Source organism: Eptatretus burgeri, chromosome 6 (genome assembly GCF_056783735.1).
Source record: "Eptatretus burgeri isolate ZD-2024b chromosome 6, Ebu_testis_v1, whole genome shotgun sequence".
Lineage (NCBI taxonomy): Eukaryota > Metazoa > Chordata > Myxini > Myxiniformes > Myxinidae > Eptatretus > Eptatretus burgeri.
This window is the reverse complement of record NC_140966.1, coordinates 34,796,584-34,820,365: the sequence shown is the minus strand read 5'-3', so window position 1 is coordinate 34,820,365 and position 23,782 is coordinate 34,796,584. Positions and strand designations below refer to the sequence as shown.

Genomic DNA, 23,782 nt, shown 5'->3' with positions numbered 1-23,782 from the left:
TTCGATCAAGATTTTTTTCTTGAGGCCACATCCAGGAAGGTTGGCTTCAGTGCCATGGGCCTTAAACTTCCTGATAATATTGCATACGGTAGACACAGGGACATCAAGTCTCTGTAGATGTACTTGTAGCCTTGAGATTGTCCATTCTTGGCTACAATCTCGTGTTTGACCTCCTCATACAATTCTCTCATTTTCTTTCTTTTCTCCACACTCATTGCGGGACACACGGTGACACAAAACACCAGAATGACTCCTTTTCTCCATTCAAACTGGTTGAATGAGTGATTTTTATACTCAATGCACCTGCAACTCACCACAGGTGAGTTCAATTCCAAAGTAAAGAAGAATCACCTCCTGGAAATCTAATGATTTCTAACAACTTCTTAAAGGTGCCAATAATTTTGTCTGGGCAATTTTAGGATTTTTATGGAATAAGCTAAGATTTAGTAATTTTTTTCAGCTTTTTTTTTTTGTATTTTTCCACTTCAAACCAAAGAAATGCTTACGTGGAAACAAAAAGATTTTATAATTTCAACAATTTTTTTTGGAAGAAATGGTGCATTATTTGAAAAAAAAGTGCAAGGGTGCCAATATTTTTCGCCACGTTCCTGTATGTTGTAATTGCTCAAGTCCAGAGTGGCCCAAATTATTGCATGAATTTTAACTTTTGTTTGCTTACAGCTAATGTGAAGGAAGAAATCAAACATTACGAGTAACATTCTATATAATGTCGAGTTTCCCATCGTGATACAAATGCTGAACACACCATCAAGCAATTGTGTATCTCAATGGTGGATACACTCTCATGCTCTCAGGAGAATGCAATCCATTAGCTTGCAGGGGACATCAGGGGGAAATGGGCTTTGCGATGGCTTTGCGGATGTTTTCCTTGAGTTATTTGAGTGTTTGTGGTTTATCCACATCCACCTGTTCTTTGATGTAACCCCATAAAATACATATATAATCTGGGCGCTGTGTGGTCAGGGGACCTCGGAGGCTTGTGCTCATTACTGAAATGTGAAATGACTTGCTCAGGAAAGAGGCAGTGTAGGACAGTCATTGTTTCCCCTGCTGTATGATCCATGGCACCATTTTGTGGAAGCCACATGGCTTGAGGCATATCTTGCAGCTTTGGCTGCATTTGATTTCTTAATAATTATGCATACAGTACTTGTATATATTGAAAAATATGAGAAACGTTGGCATGTCTTGGAGGATTGTGAGCATCTCGTTTGTTGAACTTTTATAACACCCTTTGTATATACATGCACGTATGTGCTTGCACACGCACACACACACACCTAAATTGTTTTTAAGGGAACCACAAGTTGTGTTTGAGGTTTGTTTATCTGGAGGAATCGTATGATAGGGTTCCAAGGGATGGTGGTGTCCTGGTGTCTGAGAAAGAAAGGGGTCCCTGAAAGACTGGTAACGATAGCTGAGATGATGTATGAGTGAGCGAAGGCATTAGTAGCAAAGTAGGAATCGTAGCTCAGAAGCATTTAGGTTAAAGGTAGGTTTACTTCATTGGTTGTCTGTAATTAATTTTTTGTTTGTGGTGTTGATAGATGTGTAGATTGGTAGGAGATTGGTAGGAATAAGGGACATTGGTGAAAAAAAACATGGGAGATACGTCTGCATTGGTTGGGGCACGTTCTCAGAACGGAGGAGGAGAATTTACTCAGTTAAGCCTTTGATATGGATGCAGTTGGCAGGAGGGGAATGAATGAGAAGACAAAAATTGAAGTGGAAGGAGGTTGTGGAGATGGACAGGAAAGAGGTGGGGTGCAAAGTGAGGACGTTTGGGATGTCGTGGCATTGATGGGGAGCACTCATGCAGCTGTGACCACACAAGAAGACTGCATTAATTGAAGCAATTAAAGTTGTAGATATACACACATATTTAATTACTACCGTAACAATCCCAATTATCGCCACCTTTTTGTGGGGTCGGCTGCGGTAGGTTTTATTTATTTATTTGTTTGTTTATTTAGTTTTTTTGACCGAACCCTTTTTCGATTGATGAGAGAGTTTGTACAGGAATTTGGAATCTGTTCATAGTGTGAAAAGAATGTGCATCCACTCTTCATGAAAGGCACTGTGGGATATCTAATGTCCACCGACTATTGCTCGCGGACCTGACACCGTTTAATGTCCATCTAAGGGACGGCGCATTTTGTGATGCAACACTATGCCTATGAAGCATCAATGCGACCGTTTATAGTCAGGTCGGGAATCGAACCCAGATAAGAATGCTCAGACAAGTGCACTACCTCCACATTATTTTCCAGGACACACACAAACTTGCTGAAATTACGGTGAAATAATATTGTGCGACAGTCATTTATTAAGTTAACTCTGCTTCCCCTGCTATTAATGGTTAATTTAATTTGCTGTTCTGAATACTGAGTCTGGGTTTCCAAGAAAGGCAGAGGAATGTCGATGTTTAGCAATTATTTTGTCGCTTGGCCCAATCATGTGACATTTCCCAAGCAGGAACAACTCTTCACTAACGAGAAATCTTCTTGATCATAAGCCCAAAGTGCATCACAAACGAAGTTTGTGTAACAGAGGTCAACACAAAGATAAATGCAACTGCTTGTGTTTTAATTTTGTTTTGTTTTGTTCTCAATGCTTTGAATGGCTCGTGCTCAAAAGCACAAAGCATTCAGTTGTCACTGCAAAGGAGCTTTTGACAGCATCAATGTTCTGCTGTTAAGCCGAGTGTGCCTAAAGACTGAGACAGCTCGCAGGCACACAGCTGCCTTTGCCATCAGGCTCGTAGATCTGTCTATTTTTGCCCAACCCCTTTGCCGGCTCAATCGCTTGCCCCGCACAATTCTCTCCACCCAACCCCAACCGTTCTTCGTCTCTCCAACACCGGTTTCAAACTCCCTTTCATACCCACACCATTTTCCTTCTTTGCATGTTGCCATGATAGACCATTCAAATGTGTAGTTTTCATCACATCCACAGGCAAACAGAACCGATGCTTTCAGATAAGGCCTGCTGGCTACGTGATAGGCAGGCATGCAAGTTGATCAAAGAGTTTAACCTGTTTTGTTAAGCTGTACGATGTTACGAAAAGAAGAAACGGCTGACATGAAAAATGTTTAATAAGGCACACTGTGTGTTTTTCTGGAATCATTAAACAAATACATGAGGTCTGTAAGACAAAGTGTTTGTGTGTTGTTAAGGCTGAGATTGTGCTGGTTGTGCTGTGTTTGGATAACTATCTTACCACTGCGGCACTCTGCACAGCAACCTAAAACGCACCCCGCCCATTCTGGTTTGCTCATGTTTCTCAAGATAGCAAACATCCTGTTCAGCATTTTGGGCCTGTTCTTATTCTTAAATATTTGAGTTCCACCCGGAAAGGCTGTTTTAAGACTAATCCCTTCCTGGTTTTTGTCAAATCTGAGCACGTAATTATCTGCACAGATTCCACATTGGGTCCTTGATAGTTAATCTTCATGTGCATAATGATGCCTATATGGTATTGGTAAGCGCCAATTCATTTTGGCTGTTGCCTCCCGAGAGGGTGATGACCTTGTCGCACTCTGTAGATTGAATGCCTCCAGCCACTTGAATCCATCTTCCCTCTCCTCCCCCCCCCCATATATGCACACAGACACCAGAAGAGCATGAAGCAGAGACCGGGATTAAATCAAAGGAAGCACGGAAGTACATCTTCAACTGTCTGGATGACATGGCACAGGTAAGGAGACAAGAAAGCAAAGCAGAGACGATACTTTGCATTTATAGTGGGTTTGTTATTGAATCTCTGATGGTGTTCACCATGACAAATTAAAACTACAAAATCTGTTAGTAAAACTGATTTTATTGTATACTCTGTGGTGACCATTTTGGATTGCCAAATGAAAAAATATATAAACACTAAAAAAGAAACGAACAAAAAAAATAACAAGGGAGGAAACCGCTTTGACCAGATTTTCCTCCATGCTATTTTTCCTCCTGCTCAGTATTTATCTGTTAAATGTGGAAAGATTCCACCGCCGCTGGCTGCTCAATTACTCGAGTTCTGATGTGCACTTTATTTTGCTTTCCGAAAGCCTATAAATTACGGAAGATATGGCAAAAACAAGTGCAAAGTATTTTATCCGTTGCTTCTCATCCTTCATGTTTGTCTATTGTTGGTGCAGTCTGCATTGTGAACAGTATAGTCTTTAAACGTTTACACTGCATTATAAATGGCACATTTCAATGTTCTTGAAGGTGCTGTTATCTTTTTATTTTCCTGTGTTTTATACTCACAGTTTAACATTTTAAATTCTAGAGTATTATCTTTAAACAACATCGTTGTGTTCATCTTCATCCCAATTATCCGACTACGTACTAGTAAGGGTTCCTGGCATTGCACGATGCTGTTCTAATCCTGTTGGCATTTTGAAGAAATAATTTTTTTTTCTGTGGGTCTAAATGATTTTACAAGGGATGGGGTCGGGTGTCATTTAACGTTACCTTTCACATAGCTACAACAGTTTAGGAACTATAGAGCAATTTAAAAACAAATCCAACTTTAAATATTTTTTAACGGTCTAAAGCACTACTAGCACTCACTGATGAACCTCTGAAAGTTTGCTGAAGATCTGTTTGACCATCAGAGAAAAATGTGACAGACAGACAGACAAACCTCTCTCTAATAGTGTAGATAATGAAATAATAATAATTTTTTTCCTGGACTTAGGGGTTGGTAGGATAGCTTAGAGGTTTGTGCACTCTCCTCTGAGCTGTCTAGCTTGGGTTCAAATCTCAACCCAGCTATAAACTATCATCCTGGTGCCTCGCATACACGGCGAGGCATCAGTGTGTGCCATCGCTCAGATGGATGTTAAGCCAGAGGAAAACTCTGCTGGTACATGTTGCTGGTCGATGTTTAAAATCTCACCTTTTTTTTGCAGTGTAGGCTAGTATCGCTGGCATCTTGGGCCAAATTGAAAATTCCTGCCACCTCCAATTGAATGTCAGGCCTCACCTGGTTTATGAAAAATGTGGCCCAAAAATGTTCTTCGGCTGACCCCACAAGGTGGGCATAACTCGAACCATTAAAAGTCATCATCATTGTCTAATGCTTCATGTAGAAGCTATTTCGAGATGTAACACAATGTTTTGGGTTGAAAAAAAAATTACAAAATAATTAAACTAATTTGTTTTTGTTTAAAAATGTATATTTCAAACATAGGTTTTTACTTTCTGTTGTATGACAACATTTTTTTTTCCTCATATATCTTAAATCTAACAGCAAAGTCGAACTATATATCTGTGATCACCAAAGCCTCCCTTAGCGGCCGACGATCGAATGATGGTCATGTTTTTTTTTTTTTTTTTTTTTTTTTTGACACCGCCATATGACGCTGATTTCCAACATTTAGTGATAGAGTGTGAATTAAGAAAATGTGTTACCATCTACAATTTATCCTAAAAACTCAACATCATTGAAATTGGAGGAAAACTATTGAAGTTGTGATCAAAATGGTGTTTTGTTGTTAATTTGGTCGCAATCCGAAAATCAGGTGGGCAACTTCAGTGCAGGTACACTATTACAATGCAAGAACGTCGTGGGAGGCCAAGTGGTCTTTAAGATCACGCATTGGCAAAATTGAGCAATGACAAAAAACGCGTCATTTTTTTGTCAGAGCTCCATTTGACCTTGGCCTTCGGCCCGGATAGGTATGATGCAACTTAAGTATAAATGCAGCTTTCTCTTCGCTATCGAGAGAGGCAATTTTGTTCTGATCGAACAAACCTTCATAGAGTTTTGGTGGAAATGTAAAAATGTCTATAATTAGGTCATGACCTTAAAATGGTCAAAAAGTGATGCCAACCCCACATACTTTCTATTCCCATTAATGATGAAAAATTCCAAAAGTTCCAGCCCACTCCAAAATGCAGCTCTGACATTGGCAGAAAAAAAACAAACCTAAATGGTGGTTTAGTACTCCTAGGGGGTCTAAGAAACTCTGGGGTACCATTAAAATTGGGGGCACTAATTATCGAAACAAACCCTACAACAGGTATTAGCCAACCCCCTATCCTAAAGTTAGAGGCTTAAATAATATTTTAGCAAAAAATAAAAGAAGAGAAAAGCAGTACTAAAAGTAAAATCCGATCGAGCAAAGTAGCTGAGAGGTAAAGGGGAATGATAATAATGCTGTAACTAATTGGGCAATCAACAAGGAGTTTTTAGCTACTTTTTGAAAGGCACTGCAGTTGAAACCACAGGAATCAAATTGGATGTGAAAAGCAGAGGTGAATCTTCCTGACTGAAGGAAATAAAAGCATAATATTGGAATGGGTATAAAATAATAGAGTTGATCCAAATGCAGCTGAAAGTAAATTATTTGGTGAAAGTATCATCGTGTAGAAATTTGCTTGTGGAACAAACAGGAGGTTGAGTCAAGAAAGACAGTGAATTAAAAGAAGAGGAAAGAACCGATGAAAATGAGCTAAAGGGGCCATTATTGATGAGTTCGCCCCCCGCGCAGCGGGAGACGGGGTTTTGTGTGTTTGTGTGCGTGCGTGCATGGCGTGGAGTGGCATGGCGTAACAATTTTTTTTTTAAACCATTTGAGGTTTTGTCATGAAATTTTCAACAAAGCTTTATTATGAGAATATTGAGAAGACATATTAATAATCTGGTCAAAAGGTCAAGGTTAATGTAACATAAAATCGTCAATTTTCCTCCAATTGATCTGAAATCTTAAGAATTTGCATATTGTGTCACTGAATTGGTTCACCAATAAAACGCTAGAAGCATATTGTTATGAGGTCGAAAGGTCAAGGTCACAGTCATCAATTTCCATCTGATTGACTTGAAATTTGAGCAGGGTTTGCATATTGTGTCAATGAAGTCTTGTATTGGGAATAAAGGTCAATGTCACCTAAAATCAATTTGTTTTTGTATTTTTACTGCCGTTACCAGAGGTGGGTGGAGGTTATGTTTTCACCCCTGTCTGTCTGTCTCTTTTTGTCTGTGAACAGGATATAGTAAAAAGTTTCGGAAGAATTTGGATGAAATTTGGTGGACAGGTTGGGTGTATGATCAGGGTGAATTGTTTAGATTTTGGTGAAGATTGGATCCACATCTGAATCCGAGAATTTTTAAAGTGATTCTTCACCACTGAGTGATGGGGCTAAAATAATACATAGCACGATGTCTCAAAAAGTTATGGACAGATTCGGATGAAACTTGGTAGATGAGTTGGTTAGGTGACAAGAACAAGCTGATTAAATTTTATTTCAGGTCTGAATCCAGATCTGGCCAATCAGTGGGATACAAAATGTAAACGAATCAACTTGATGTCGGAATGCGCTCTACCGACTGCCCTTCCAGTTACCCTCGCCAGAGGAGAGCGTATAGCATTTGGGTCTGTTTGTCTGTCTGTGTGTCCCCACAGAACGTGAGCATGGTTTTTCTCTGGAACTGCTTGTCAGATTGACACAAAATTTTCACCATTGGAGCGACTACTCATGTAGAACGTTTTAATGATAATTTTGACGTCATAGTTAATGTAGTGTGGCAGCCATCTTGGAAAAAGAGTAAAAACTTTGGACCTCTGTATCTCTGAAACCGCACCTTGGAAAAAATTTAAACTTTGTACATGCAAGTACTCCACATAAGGAAAGAGTTTGTTTTTGTATGATGTCATAGGTGTCTTTGTTATGATGTCATATTTGCATACGCGACATCTGATGAGTATGAAAAGTTTTGAGGGTCATCTTGGGATAAATTGGTCAACAGAAAAAAAATTGATGACATCATCGGTCATGTGGTTCGGCAGATATATATATATATATATATATATATATATATATATATATATATATATATATATATATATATATGTGTATATATGTATATATATATATATGTGTATATATATATATATATATGTGTATATATATATATATATATATGTATATATATATATATGTATATATATATATAAACGTATTGTTACGGTTGAGGAAATTCGCAAACCACCATTCAGGTCCTGTAGGTGAGATATCTCTGTAAGTACATGTGTAGTTAGCCCCAAACCCGTTGTATAGAGGGAATAAATGTGATTCATTCAGGCTGCGACCCTTTAAGATAGCCGTTTTTCTGTTCTATCTTTATTTTGAACCAACCACGTCTCAACCGCCATCACACAACAACCACCAACCACAACGCCGCTTCACAACAACAACAACGCCAACAGCCACGACCTTTACCTTCACAACTCGCTCCTGCAAACATCGCATCACCGCCTTTCCAAGCGTCACCGTGGCCAGGGACCGCCACTTTAAACCCTCCACCACCTTCACCTCTCCTCCTTCTGCCGCCATTCCCGCACTGCTTGTGGGCACCGAGCGTCAGGCTGTCCTGGACTCGTACAGGGCGCGCGCTGAGCCGCGGGTACAAAGTGCGGCCTTTCCGAGGAGAAGTCGGATCAGGAATGATACACGCCCACTTCTGATCCGTCCAATCAGCAAGCGCGGGGCGATTTGGCCCCGCCTCCAAGCGCGTCGGAGTAGAATCGATATATGCAAATTTGAGGATCAGGGGAGATTCACGCCCCTTTTTCTCCGTCCAATGGGCGAGCGTGGCTCCACCCCCGAGCTCGTTCTGATCCAGAAATTTGCATATGGGTTCTCCTGCCGTATTATAAAGCGCCGAGCGCGGGGCGAATTTAGTCAGTTTTGGGCTCAGGCGAGTTGGAGAAGTGTGGCAGCGGCAGAGAGTTTTTCGGTCAAGGGAGTTGGAGAAGAGTCAAGGCGAGTTGGAGAAGTGTGGCAGCGGCAGAGTGTGGCAGCAGCAGTCAAGACGGGTCTGGAGGAGAGTCAGTCTGTCGGGGTTCGGAGTCTTTCGTGGAGCTGCAGAGAGGGGAAGCCGGGAGCGCGGTCGAGGTCGCAGTGGAGTCGCTCGTCATGGGACCCAAGCAAGCCAGCTATCCTCTTTCCCCAGAGCATCAACAATTGCCCCCTTCCCCCCCCCACGCTGAGATAGTGCGGAAAGGGGGCCCCGTTCCCACCCCATTCCAAGCAGTGCCAACGAAACCGCGGAGGAGCGCGGAGTCGTGGCACCTCCGCCACATTTGCGGCTCATCACAAGATGGGTAGGCTCCACCCGGTCTCGCGCCCACAGGCCCCGTCTGTCCCCTTGTCGTTGAGGGTGGCCCTTTTCTTTTGCTTTTGAGTTAAGTATATGTGTTGTCGGCGCCGTCTGTAAAGTAAAACTGTGTAAGTGTTGCCGTGTGCTCGCGTAGTCGGTAGTATCTCTGCATTGTTGTGTTTCTTTTGTTGCAATTGCTTTTGGTGCATAATTGTTGTAATTGTATATGTGTGCTTTCCGTGTGCGGCGGAATAAATGTGCCTCATGTTGAACTGTTTTTCCCGTTTCACTTCGTCTTTTCTTTAATTAAATCTCCATCTTACTTCACGTAAAGGGTTGGTAGTGTGCTAAATACGCCCGATAAATAATCGGAACCGTCGAGGTTGATGATAACACCGCTCGGTTATCCCGATAGTACGGAACGGGTCGCTTAAAGTGGCCCTTGTCCGGAGTCGACCTGCGGCGAGGTGCGATCGCCCGGTCTACCCTCCGTGTGGGTACTTAGGTAGGTCGAATTTGGCGAACAACCCTATCCCACGCGGGGGGCCGATTGGCACGATCGTGGTGAGGCCGAAAGGACCACCCGTGACTAGTTCCCGGCGTTAGTGCGAGAGTGTCACGACAGAATTGTCCGTCCGGTGGGCGACGTTCCGCGATTCGAGTTACGTGGCCGCTCGCACGCCGGCGGGCGCGAATTCGCAACAATATATATATATATATATATATATATATATATATATATATATATATATATATATATATATATATATATATATATATATATATATATATATATATATATATATATATATATATATATATATATATATATATATATATATACATATATATATATATATATATATATATATATATGTATATATATATGTATATATATATATATATACATATATATATACATATATATATACATATATATATACATATATATATATATATATATATATATATATATATATATATATATATATATATATATATATATATATATTTCGGCACGCCCCTTTCTTTGTTCCACCATCAGATTTTTGTTACTGCATGAAATGAAACAAAATTTGGCACATATACTAATGATATTATTGTCTTCCTTAAGAGGCCCCTCAAAATTCGTTTTGATGCATTTTCACAAACTCCAACGGATTCCATTCAAATTCGGTACGATTATGGCTTTTGGTCCAACTTAGGTCATTGGCTATAAATTTTTTCCATAACACTTCCGATATTCGAAAAAATCGATAAATCGATATCCCTTATGGGATTTTCCATTCAAATCCACTCAAGTTTAAGGCCTACGGGGGACGCAAATTTCCACTTTGCCCCGGGCGCTGTTTACCTCCGCTACGCCAAGCTGTTAGGGTTAGGGTTAGCTGTTAGGGTTAGCTGTTAGGTTAGGGTTAGGGTTAGCTACCCTAACAGCTAACCCTAACCGCTAACACTAACCGCTAACCCTAACCACTAACCCCTAACCGCTAACCGCTAACAGCTATTCAGGAAATTTGCAAGAAAGCCTGGGCAACACCGGGCTTTATTGCTAGCCCGAGCAACGCTGGCCATTACTACTAATATATACATATATGAATCTTCAAAAATATTCTTCTCTGAAATGGCTGAACAAATCGAAGCGAAACTTTACAAGTATGACCGCCTATCCATGAGGAACAAAATGGTCACACATGTGACAACATAAGTCACATGGTTTGGCAGTCATATTGGACTTACCCTAAAACCATAAAAAAATCTTCTCCAGAATGGCTCGACATATCGAGAGGAAACTTTACACACGTTCCCCAAGCCTTGGGGATTCCAGGGTGTTCACAAATATAATTGATAGGTCATAGGTCAGGCAGCCATATTGGATTGAGTGAAAATCTTAAACCAAATTCTCAACCTGCTTCAATGACCAATGTGAAACTTCACAATTATGATCTAGTGATGATGGGGAAATTTGTTTTAAATTTCAATTTCATCAGACATGGTCTGGCTGCCAGAATTGTTTAATTTTTCTTGAATATGTGTTCTTTATATATATATATATATATATATTTTTTAAATAAGGCTCACTTGGCTGTACCTAGATGGGTTAGAGTGTAGAGGAGTAGCAGCTGAAACGTGAATCCTATCCAGGTTCCTCCTGATGACGTCATCTTTGCTTTTTGCTTGTTTGGGTTCCTTTTGATTACTCCAATGCAGGACTGGACCTATTTGATCTTCCATGTGATTTGAATTGAATTTATTTTAATCCCGTTCTGAATTCAATTGAATAATAATAAACGTCATGGGTCAGGGTCAGGTGTCTGATCAAAGTAGAACATCTTGGTATATCCGGTCATCACTGCCAGTAGTTATAAAGTGGCAGTTCTAGTTATGTCGATTATTAATTACAAAACACACTAGCACGCAGAGACCATACAAAACTACACAAACACCACACAAAAGTCCTGGCAAGGCTCTGCAATCTCTGATTGCTCTTTTTCTTGTTAACCTCCGCCATCTTCGAAGATGGATGGAGGTTACTGTTTTCACCCCTTTCTGTTTGTTTGTTTGTTTGTTTGTTTGTGAACAGTATTACAGAAAAACTCCTCGACGGATTTCGACGAAACTTCTTGGGGGGGGGGTTAGGTATGGTCCAAGGATCATGCCATTAAATTTTGGACTTGGTCCCCCCCCCCCCGCCAAAAAAAAAATTGTTCGAGAAAAAAATTTTTTTTTTGCATTTGTACATGTTTTAAGTGATTTCCAACCCCCCCCCCAAAATTTTTTTTTACCCCCCCCCAAAAAAATAGAGAATTTTTTTTTTGCATTTCTCCATGTTTTAAGTGATTTCCAACCCCCCAAAAAAAATTGTCACCCCCCCACAAAAAATTGGAGAAATTTTTTTTTTTGCATTTCTACATGTTTTTAGTGATTTCCAACCCCCTCCCCAAAAAGAAATTGTTACCCCCCAAAAAAAGAGAAATTTTTTTTTTTTTAGATTTCTACATGTTTTAAGTGATTTCCACCCCCCAAAAAAATTGTTACCCCCCAAAAATAGAGAATTTTTTTTGCATTTCTACATGTTTTAAGTGATTTCCAACCCCCTCCAAAAAAATTGTTACCCCCCAAAAAAAATTGTCAGAGAAAAACTTTTTTTTTTGCATTTCTACATATTTTAAGTGATTTCCAACCCCCCCCCCCAAAAAAAAATGTTTGAGAAAAATTTTTTTTTTTTGCATTTTTACATGTTTTAAGTGATTTCCAAACCCCCCCCCCCCCAAAAAAAATGTTGGAGAAAAGAACTATAACTGTCAGCACTGTTGATATCATTTAATGAATAAGATACAAGGTTCACTTGAGTGACCCAGCAGTATTGGCGGCGGAGGTTTTGCACTCTCCCGAGTGCTCCCCCTCGAGTTTAATATGTGTTTATGTGGGTGTAGTGAGGTAAATGAGAAATGGAAATGTGCAATTTAATAACGATAATAATTCACAAGTAGGGAAATTTCTGTCGAATATGGAAAGAAGGGAAAGGATTAAATATGTTTTGGGATACCACTCTTCACTCTGGTATTAGTTATATCATCCCATTGTTCCCCTCTCAACCTTTTAGGAACACTCAGAATTACATATCACATTTATAGGCATCGATGGAGCAATTAGAATAAATGAGATTGCCGAGGAAGGTCAGAATAACTTGCTTGTGAATGAATGTTCATATGTAGACAAATATAGAATGCAATGTCATTGATAAATAGCATGATGGGAAGTCCCACGAGATAAGTTTGTTTTCTGCGATCATGTGTAGTATAAAGCGGAACATTACAGTGTGTTGCCAGCTTTGTGTGGATGTGAACCTGAATTAATGGCTGACGCAAACGGAATTATTTAATATTGTCAAACAAAGCTTCGGACTCATTGAAGGGGAACTCATTTTTTTCATGAAAAATGGAATCTTCTGAGTCAATTGGAAGTTTTTATGGGATTTGGGCTTTTTTATGAATGTAAATGGGATTTGACCGGAAGCTTTTTGACCAGGTAATAATGCAGAAATGACGACAGGAAATCTATAAAAGGACATTTTCAAGAAAATCAGTCTGTCATTAAGGCTTTCGTCAAGATAGGTTAAGATATTGTGTGTGATAACTATGATTTGCATTTGGTTTATCATACTTGTGGGGATAATGATTGACAGGCTAAAATGTAAAGAATATAGATAGTTTGCACAAATACAGCAAAATTCAATTGTATGTATATCGGTTGTGTAGCAAGGCAGTATCGGGAGTATTTTGTAGGTCTGGAGCACAATTGGAGGGTCAGGACCTGTATAAGCTCCTGGCAAATATCAGTCTCATCCCGTCACTCTGGAAGGATCATCAAACAAATCCAGCTATTTGTTTGAACTTCCGGATCTCACCATCAGACATGACTTCTCCTGGTCTGACAATATTGCAAAGTTCACTTCCAACGCCAACCACAGACTGTCATCTGTCGTTTCCCATCTTCCTTGGAAAATCAAAACTTTTCACAGCCTACAAAGCCTTTGTTTGTATCTCAATAGAGTACTACTCCTTCCTCTGGGCTGGCACCGTAGCATTGCATCTGTCTTGCCTGGAATCAGAAGATTGTACATCTCTGAAAATTATTTGCATTTCCCACAATGAAGCTGACTGACAAAGCCTGTTGCTTTCATATTAGTCAGGTTGTTCATCTTTTGTTCCTCTTTTCTCCCATTTGTGGAACCAGCGAACTGAGGCTGTTTATTCCCCACTCTTCCCTCTTGGGCTTGCATCTGTTTGTTCATTCCCTTGATTATCCATTCATTTGTTGCTTTTTACTCACCCCCTGCCATCCCTGGCCACCTTGCTCTTCCTTGAGCCTTTCAGGAAGAAAAAAAAAATTAGGTGCGGAAAAAAAAGAATTCTGGACAATGTTACTCTGATGGGATTTAATATGCAGCACAAAGAATGTCTGCAAGTCTTTATGGGAAGGTGAGTATAAGAGCTTTGTGGATGAACACATTTGCCCTGTTAGAGCTCAGGAGGGGTCGGTGACTGAAGTGGCCAAGTGAAAGACAGTTTAAGATTGAAAATCCACCTACCACTCTACGTCTGCAGTGAAAAAGCATTCGGCTCTTTGGTGATGCTGATGATATTCAGAGCCGTGGATTATAATAATCGGCTGGGATGCAGGTGCGGCAGCCCACAAGGAAGAAGAATACCCCGTTACGCTTCACAAAGACTTTAATATTGTGGGAAGATCTGCAGAACCAAGAAATGGCTGCTTGGAACAGAATACCCAGTTTGTACCTGGCTTTCGCAGATCATTTGGAGATGAGGTCTGCTCAGGAGAGGTCATTGTAGCTGATGGTGAGGCCCAGAAGGTGAAGAGACTGAGCTTTTTATTGAGGTTGATCACATGAGTAGATTGGCGGGTTCGCTTGATGGTCCATTTTGGAGAGAAATAGAGGATGTGGGAATTGCCGTGACTAAAGTCATGTGTCATGACTCAGGTATTGGACCAGTCTGTAATCTTATTAAGTTCTACTCTGAGATGAAAGTCAGTTGGATGGGAAACTGCTCAACATAATGTTGAATCATCTGTAAAATGGTTAAAAAAAAACAATTTTCCAATGAAACAGGGAGGTCGTGAATGAAAACGAAGAAGAGAATTGTGATCTCGACACTGCCTTGGGGGAAGCGAGCGGTTTTTGAGTATCTTTTGAGAGCCGCACGTACCCTTTGCATGCATTGAGGAAGTCAGACAGTCAGGTATTGACAGCCTTGTGAAAGCAAAAATACATGTGATCTCACTGCATGTTTTTATTTTATTTTATTATTACTATTATTTTTAAGTCCACAGGTGGCAAAGAAACTAGAAACAAGAATACAAAAATAACTCGAAGGGCACTTTTCGAGGTCACAATGTCGCCAGATATTCCTCAGCCCACATTATTACATCATTACACATACTTGCACCAAGTGTGATTTAAATCTCTGAAACCATATTCAAAATCTTAACTAATTCTGGCCGCCAGACCATGTGACCGATCAAGTTGAAATTTAAAACATATATTCCATTTCTCATGTCTGTGACATTTCACATCGATTGATGAAGCGGTTCAAGAGAAAGAAATTTTTTTTAATTTTTTTTGTTCAATCCAATATGGCTGCCAGACCATGTGACCTATTGATTAATCATGAACACCCTCGTATCCCGAAGGCTTGAGTAACATGTGGGTCAAGTTTCCCCTTGATCTGTCAAGCCGTTCTGGTCCAGAACTTCTGGAGAAGAGGATTTTTAAACGTTTATTCAAAAAAAAATCACAGCTGCCAAACCATGTGACTGATGACATTGTGGTTGGATAACTTTTGGTTCCTCATGGATGGGCGATCATCCCTGTAAAGTTTTTCCTCGATCTGTTCAGCCATTTTGGAGAAGATTTTTGAAGGTTTTTATGTTAAAAAAAAAAAAACACATGGCTGCCACACCACGTGACCTATTATATAATTAACAGTAAAACATTCTACATGAATAGTCACATCTTTGGTGAAAATTTTGTATCAATCAGTTAAGCGGTTGTAGAGAAAACAGAGAAAATTAGCAGAGACGGATGTGCGTATGGATGGACGGACAACCCAAAAACACAATGCCACCGGCAACTTCGTCAGCAGAAGCATAAAAGCCTTTAATTACATTTATTTGGTGACTTACTACCTGGCATTCTCATTGATTTTCTCTGCCCTTGTATGTTTGGTGCGTTGCAAATTCGAGTGCAACTAATGTGAACAATGATTCAATTAAATCTGAATGTTTATAGAAAGGTAGGATATATTATTAAAAAAAAAAAAGAAGAAATAGTCATTCTGAAAATACATGTAAATAAGACTGAAATTGTGGCTGAAAACACAATTAAATGCATTTTTGGACACCACTCTCCACTCTGGTATTAGTTGTATCGTCCCATTGTTATCCGTTTGCCCCTTTTTTTAAGGGCAGTCTATATTGTATAACACGTTAAAAGGCATCCCCTTCCCTTGAGAATGGAGGACAAAATTTAAGTTTATGAATGGACAATAAGTGGTATTATTCTTACTAGCAGAGTACCCGCTACCCGCCCTATGAGCGATCCTGTTCCATACCTTTTTTTGGTTCCATACCTTTGCAGGAAACACGTTCTTCTGACGCAGACCTTTATTTGGGCAGTTTATAGACAACTGACAGCTCCGTGTTGGCAAAAAAACCCCAAAAACCCATAAAGTTACATGCATGAAGCAAAAACATAACTACTGCTTCTGATTCAAAACACCTCACTGCACCGGAAAATGTGGGGACAGGAATACTGCGCTGTAAATGGTGGGGACTTGTAATACCCTCCCCCGCCAGGAGGGGCGCTACATGATACACATTTACAAAGAGAATTTGTGTCCCCTTCCCCCCCCCCCAACACCACATAGAGAATTTGCCCCCACTGCTTTACCCCCACTCATCCCCAAGACCACCGGCAAAGATAAAAACACCCCTATACATACATTAATTGGGGTCATGCCGATCCGATGTAGCAAGCCTGGATGGAATTGGCCCAGAACTGCAGGAGTAGTGCGACAAACAAACACAAACACCAGTCCGTGAATTATAGTGAGGTTAAGGGAAGAAAGGGGGAAGTGATTGTAAATTTAACATTCCATCTTTATTTACTTTTACCATTGTTCTTAACAAATGGGGACAGGAACAACGCAGGCATGATAGGCCAAATGGCCTTCTCATGCACCAAAATTCCCTGTGTATCTTTGTGTAATGTTGTTAAGAAATGGGTAGGGGAGGCCAGAGTTGGGGGTGAGGGTGCGTGGAGTTTGAAGAGGGAGATTGGGATGTTGTGAAGGGGAGGGGGTGGGGGATTTTGGATTGGGGTTGGAAGGGGGGGTTGAGTACTTGGGGTTTGGGGCAATTGAGAACTTGAAGAAGAAACAGGGATGGGATAACAGAGTTGACTTGTGGGAAGGAGGGCAGAGAGGGGACGCAGTTGGGATCGAGGGGTTTGAGGCTTTTTAGGGCATTGGTTTGGGAGGGGGTTTGAGGATTTGAAGAAAGGGGGAGGGAAACACAGTGTGGGTGTGGTGGTGAAGGGGGGGGGGGCACAGAGAGAACAGAGTTGAAGGGGGGTTGAGGACTTTGGATTGTGTGTGGTTAGGGACCTGAAGTCACATTTTATATTATGCAAAATTTCCATTGTTCCCAGATAGTCCCCCACCTGAAGGGGGCGCTACATGATGCACATTTACATGGAGAATTTGTGTCCCCTTCCGATTTAAATCATAAGTCAGAATGCTTCCAAATTTGGGTTACAACACTTAGGCAAGGGCCCAGATTAGCTACAGGTCCAGTGGTCCTATTTATTATTATTATTATTATTATTATTATTATTATTAATATTATTATTATTACTATGATATTTTATGAAAAAAAAAACTATTGGTTCACAGAATTAAATGCAGGTTATGTGTTGGAAAAACAAGAATTAAAGTCTAAAGCAAGACTCAGAGCTGTAAAATAGAGGGAGATATTAAAGCCAACCTGCTTGTCTTAGTTACTTATGATCATACGGTAATAAAGTTCGTGTTACGAAATTTTTTTCAAGGGGTTACATAATGCATGCTGAACATGCCTCAACCACCCCTCCCCTCCCCATACCCCACACAGTTCTCGGCAAACCACCACACATGTCCTGTACAGAACGTAATGCATGGACAGACCGTTGTGGTGGTTCGTGAAGAAATGTTACATTTTGTATGTTTATTATTTGCTCTTTCTTCTTTTTCTTCTTTTCTTCTTCTTTTTTCATCCGGTGACAATGCAGTGATCTGGTTGATAGACAAACATAATGAAAGAATTGTATGTTGTGTGTGTGTGTGTGTGTGTCATACCAGGTTAATGTGGCAACAGAACTAGAAGGGAGTGACATGCTCGCGGAGAAGGCTGATCGACGTGAGTTTATAGATCTCCTCAAGCGTATGCTGACCATTGATGCTGATAAGAGGGTGACGCCCATTGAGACCCTGGGCCACCCTTTTGTCACTATGCAGCACCTTCTCGATTACCCACACAGCAACCAGTAAGTTTTGAGCCTCGGCCTCTGTTCCTTTATTAAGTGAGCCAATGTTTTTGCCAATGCTTCAAAAGAGTGTTTTCCCAATTTTATCACACAGCTGGGTGGTGGCAGGAATAATGGGATTTGAGAATGGAGGAGGTGGATTACTAAAACGTAAAGTTTCAGTGCAAACTGGGGGAGAGTCTGCAGTGAGTGAAAATTGAGCCACAGCAGCGCAGGAAGAAACCTGCCAGAAGATCTGTGATGGACGTGAGAATTACTAGAATCCTTTTTTGCAAGTTTGGATTGCCCAAGCCTGGAAGTGATTTTATACAGAAACCCAGTGGCAAAAATGTGTGGCTTGTGGTGTGTGCTTGGCAGGAAGCCATCTGTAATGGCAATTCGTAAGCCAGTAGCATACCTTCAACTGTATTTCTGTTCATTGTTATTTTTAAGATGCAAAGGCAATTTTTGTTGTTTGAACTTCCAGGACGACAACATTGTTTACCAACTGATCAGGTATTATGGTTGTTCCTGCTGATCTGATGTATGAAATGAAGTCTCTGATCTATCAGGCGTTATTAACCTAAGGCATTCCTCTTGGCCTGAATGTAGTGTGAAAGCTTGTTTCCAAAACATGGAGGTCTGTCGTCGACGTGTTGGCATGTATGACCGAGTAAACCAGAGCAAAACACCCTTCATGGCGCACGTGGCCTCAAGTTCAACTAGTAACCTCACCATGACGTTCAATAACCATGGACAGGTGAGTCTTTTGCAATTAGAAATACCTTGGATTGCTAACCTCAACATTGGCTTGTATCACATTTATGTTACAGCTGAAATCTATCTGTCACAAAAATGATTGAAGGCTCACGGAGGAGCTTGTTAACGAATAATATTCAGGATAAAGATGATAGCAAACACTATTTTAACTCCCTGCCCGCATCCGAAGCCAGGTGCTAAGATGAAAACACCAAGCAGGCTAGCGTTGAATTGAAACATGTTTTCAACTGATATAACATGAGCTGGCATGATAGCCTTGAGGTATGCACACTTGCCTCTTTTTTTTATTTTTGTAAGTTTTTTTTTAATGTGTGCCATGTCGAGGCTTGTGTAAGAGCGAGCACACAGAACATATAACAAGGCAGGAGACAAGAGGGGTGGGAGAGGGAAGCACAAAATAATGGGGAACAGAGACAAAAGGATATCTGATGGGGTGGGGTACATGGAGTTAACAACATTGTACTACAGGGGCTTTCAGGAAGGAAAACAGGGAATTTTGAAGGACGTGGGTTTGGGGTGGATTAATGGGGGTAGAAAATATCAAGATTTTGGATGGAGGAAGATATGAGATGGTGGTGAACAGCTGTTTTGAAGATCTGGAGGGAGGAGTGGGATTGAAGAGGGTGTGGGAGTTTGTTCCAGAGGCAGGAATAAAGAGGAATGACAGAGGTATGGTGAGCACTGATTCTTCCAAAAGGGGTTTTTTGGCAGAACTTGAGTACCCTAAGGAGTTATAGGGGGGACAGAGGAGAGAGAGAGAGGGTGGGGGGGGGAGGTGGGTTAGGAGACTGAAGAGGACAGAAAGACCACTGACCTGCCTCCGGTGCGAGAATGAGAGGCCCAAAGACTCGGCTTCGTCGCAGATGATAGCAATGATCCGAAAAGCCTTGGTTTCCACAGCATGAAGTCGAGCTAGGTGTGAGGCAGGAGCACCACCCCAGAGGCGAGAGCAGTACTTCATCAGACTGTGGATGAAAGCTTTGTAAGTGGTTAGTAGTTCAGGTGTGCCAAGGAAGAACTTTGCACGATGCAGGATGTCCAGTCAGCAACTCTAAGCTGTATAACCTGGATTTGAATCTCGGCCCAGGTACAAACTGTCCCGGTGTCTCACAGGTAGGGTGAAGCATCAATGTGTGTTGTGTGTACTGTCCCTCGGATGGTCGTTGAACTTGGTGTTAAATCCAACGAACATTGATCTTTGGTGAGACGCCAGCAGGAGCAATGCCTTCCTGCAACACGCCATCCTTTGAAAGGCACTTAAAACTGCCTGTCCCCTCTCATGTATTGGAGATTTTTAAAAATTGCATATTATCTTTCACTAAGAATATCCCTTTGGGATTGTGATCCTGGCAAAAAAAATTTTCTACCTGCTTGGGCCGAGCATTGGATTGATCACCTTTTTAGCTCACCAAGAACATTCCAGGGAGCTTATGGAATGGTGCGTCACCCGGCCATCCATCCCTCCGTCCATAAACACTTGCAACATCTCCTCTGAAACTACACACACGATTTCAATGAAACGTGACCACAACCTTCATCATCCAGTATGTACCAAAGTAAGTTCACGGCATTAAAGAAAAAAAAATTGGGGTCTTTGGGGGGTGGGGGTTGCTCCCCCCAAAAGAGGTATTTGCTTTCTTCTCTGAAACAACACACAATTCCGATTAAACTTAACCACAATGCTCATTACCCGTGATGTATCACGATTTGTGCACGGCATTAAAAAATAATCTGGGTCGAAAGGGGTGTACGGGGGGGTTGCCCTCAAAAATATATGTTTGCTTTCTTATCCGAAACTAAACACACAATTTCAATGAAACTTGACCACAACCTTCATCATCCATGTTGTACCAAAGTTTGTTCACACTATTTAAAAAATCGGAGTTCATTGGTACATTTTGCCGATTCCATCCCACGTTGACTTCCTCCTTCGTATTATTATTCTACCAGGTGAGCGCCAAGGGCTATTGCTCCTATTTTTCCCTGGATGAGCTCTTAATAACCAAGAGAAGGTTTTTCATTCACATGCAGCACAAGGCTGCAAGTCACATCATTGGCTGAGGGAACAGCTGTGCCGTGCCGTTGATGCAATGTCCTCTGCTGGTTAGGGCAGGATTTTGGAACTTGGCCATGGTGCTGGCGATAGGTCGCATACTCTTCATGAAGGACATCATGGGGTCTTTAACATCTACTAATGAATGCTGGCAGATGGGAAATCCCATTTAATGTCAATCCGAGGGATGGGACACACACATTGATGAATCACCCTGCCTGTGAAACACTGAGATGACAGTTTATAACTGGATTGGGATTCAAACCAAGGATAGACTGCTTCGAGGTGTGTGTGCGTACATCTATGGCCGAGGCCATCCTGTCATCCTACCAAGAGAATGTGAGATCCACTTTTTCTTAGTGACTTACTATCACCTTTATCTTCGGACTTCATTGTATACAAACTTGCCCAAGAAATCATAATGTTCTCGATGATAATAACAGTCTTTATTGAAGCAGGAAACAAGTTACAGGATTGGTGTCCTGCATGATTTTGTTTTGACTCATTTATTGTTCCGCTCCACTTTTTCATTCCCACATCTCTGAATCCTCCCCCCTATAGTCCATACATGTGAGTGCAGTTATGATTTTGGAATACAGATTGTTAAACCCCTTACACATTTTAAAGTCTGTCCTATATAATTTCCAATTACAGTATATCTATAAATGCTGAGTAGTTAAAACTGATGTCACTGCATTTGTGGTGTCGTGTGCACTCACCCGATTGTAGGTTGACATTCCTTTATGCTCAACATGATGGACGTTTTAATCTTTGGATTAGAAATCGTTGCGGAGGGAATGCTGTCTTGCTGTAGGTCCTAGGGTGAGGCGGATTATATTGTTATTCTGGATTTAACTTGTAATGCTATCTGATCTGCATTTTGTCATCAGACATCTCTCTACATTTGCTGCTCATTTAGGGATCTGCACCAACTGGTGCTCCTGTGGCTGCACTTGCCCAGCGAGCAATGACCTTGCCTGGCACTGGTGCAGCAGCAGCTCCCTTTGCCCGCCATGACCCGTATCAACAAGCACTTATCGTGTGCCCTCCTGGCTTTCAAGGTACACATGCAAGTCCCTGTTGTTACCTACTTGCCCCTGTTGGAGTCGCATGCATTTATCTGCATGTGTCTGAAGGATATATGAGCTGTGTTCAAAAAGTATCCAACCTTAATTTTCCGTGCGTAAACAAATGAAGCTTGGGAGGCGTGGTTTGGTGCACGTATGTAGGCGATCCTAATTCGTATGTGTGAATATTTTCCCGCCTGCAGAAGCTGTCAGTCGCCGACAGACCGCCGGTGAGTGAGGAAGTGTAAGTGAGCGCCGTCGGATTTTCGTTTTTGACAAATTGACGGAAAAACTTGAACAACGCTACTGCATCAAATTTTGTGTAAAGCTTGGCGATTCCCAAGTGGAAACAATCCGCAAGATTCAACAGGCCTTCGGGAACGAAGCAATGGGCACCAAACAGATAACAGAGTGGTACAACCGCTTCAGAGATGGTCGCACATCAGTGCAAAGTGAAGCACGTTCTGGTAGGCCCTCAACATCCCGAAATGAGATCGTCATTGACCAAGTGAGGACCCTGCTGATGCAAGATCGTCAAATCACGATCAGAGAACTTGCAGACGAGGCGGGTGTCAGCATTGGATCCGTTCATTCCATTGTGACTGAGGATTTGGGCTTAAGGAGAATCTCAGCGAAGTTCGTGCCAAAGCTGCTAACGATCGAGCAGAAGCAACTCCGTTTGGAGATCACACAGGACATGCTGGAGACTGTGAACAGCGATCCCAACTTCTTCAACACAGTGATCACTGGCGATGAGACCACAGTGATCCGTCATTTTGTCAAAAACGAAAATCCGATGGCGCTCACTTACACTTCCTCAGTCATCGACGGTCTGTCGGCGACTGATAGCTTCTGCAGGTGGGAAAATATTCACACATACGAATTCGGATCGCCTACATACGTGCACCAAACCACGCCTCCCAAGCTTCATTTGTTTACGCACGGAAAATTAAGGTTGGATACTTTTTGAACACACCTCGTACATATCATCACCCTCATACCAAAAGTGCCTAAGACATTTTTTCCAGTTTTTGAGATTTTCTGCCAGTCATCGAAAGCCATGACGTAATCATAATAACGAGTAACAAGATTTGTGTTTCATTTAGCTTCCATTAACAACTCTGTGCACAAGAAATAGTGAATAAATATTCGTTGATGAAGAATTGCTGCAGTTTTTTGTGTTTTTCTCAAAACTGGAAAAAAAATTACTTAGGCACTTTTGTTATGAGGGTAACGATATGGTACAGCTCCACAAACTTTAGACCATGTTAAAAAAAAAAAAGATACGGTATCTCAACACTTTGGCCAGCTTGTACATGTTGGGTGACACTTTTGGTGCTTGCACGTCTCATTTCGAACACATTTTGTGTTTGTTACACCTATTTGTCTAAAATGCATCACATGTAGATACCATAACATATATTCACATTATTCCATGATGTATATTCACCATATTTTCAAACGTGTCTGCATTTTGTGATTTCAATCATTAGACTCTGACTGAATGTGGAGAAGTCTGGAAACTCTGAATTTCGAGATGTCTGTGGACTCTGAATGTAGAGGTTTCTGTAGACTGGATTTAGAGATGGCTGGGAAAAATTGCCCTGCCACAGAAAAAAAAAACACTGCCAAAAGTCGACTAAGGTAAAGTATCATCACATAAGCTTTATCGAAAACCTATC

At 41.2% G+C, this 23,782-nt stretch overlaps 1 protein-coding gene across 1 annotated transcript in view; it reads left to right on the top strand.

Annotated features, from left to right (window-relative positions):
• LOC147024531 (homeodomain-interacting protein kinase 2-like) overlaps window positions 1-23,782 on the top strand; it is a 167,174-nt gene that overhangs the window by 81,886 nt on the left and 61,506 nt on the right. Inside the window, exons 5-8 of the mRNA XM_085884537.1 lie at window positions 3,632-3,718; window positions 18,037-18,221; window positions 18,813-18,960; window positions 21,953-22,094. Of these exons, the coding sequence (XP_085740663.1) occupies window positions 3,632-3,718; window positions 18,037-18,221; window positions 18,813-18,960; window positions 21,953-22,094 (562 nt within the window). The remainder of the gene's footprint in view (window positions 1-3,631; window positions 3,719-18,036; window positions 18,222-18,812; window positions 18,961-21,952; window positions 22,095-23,782) is intronic.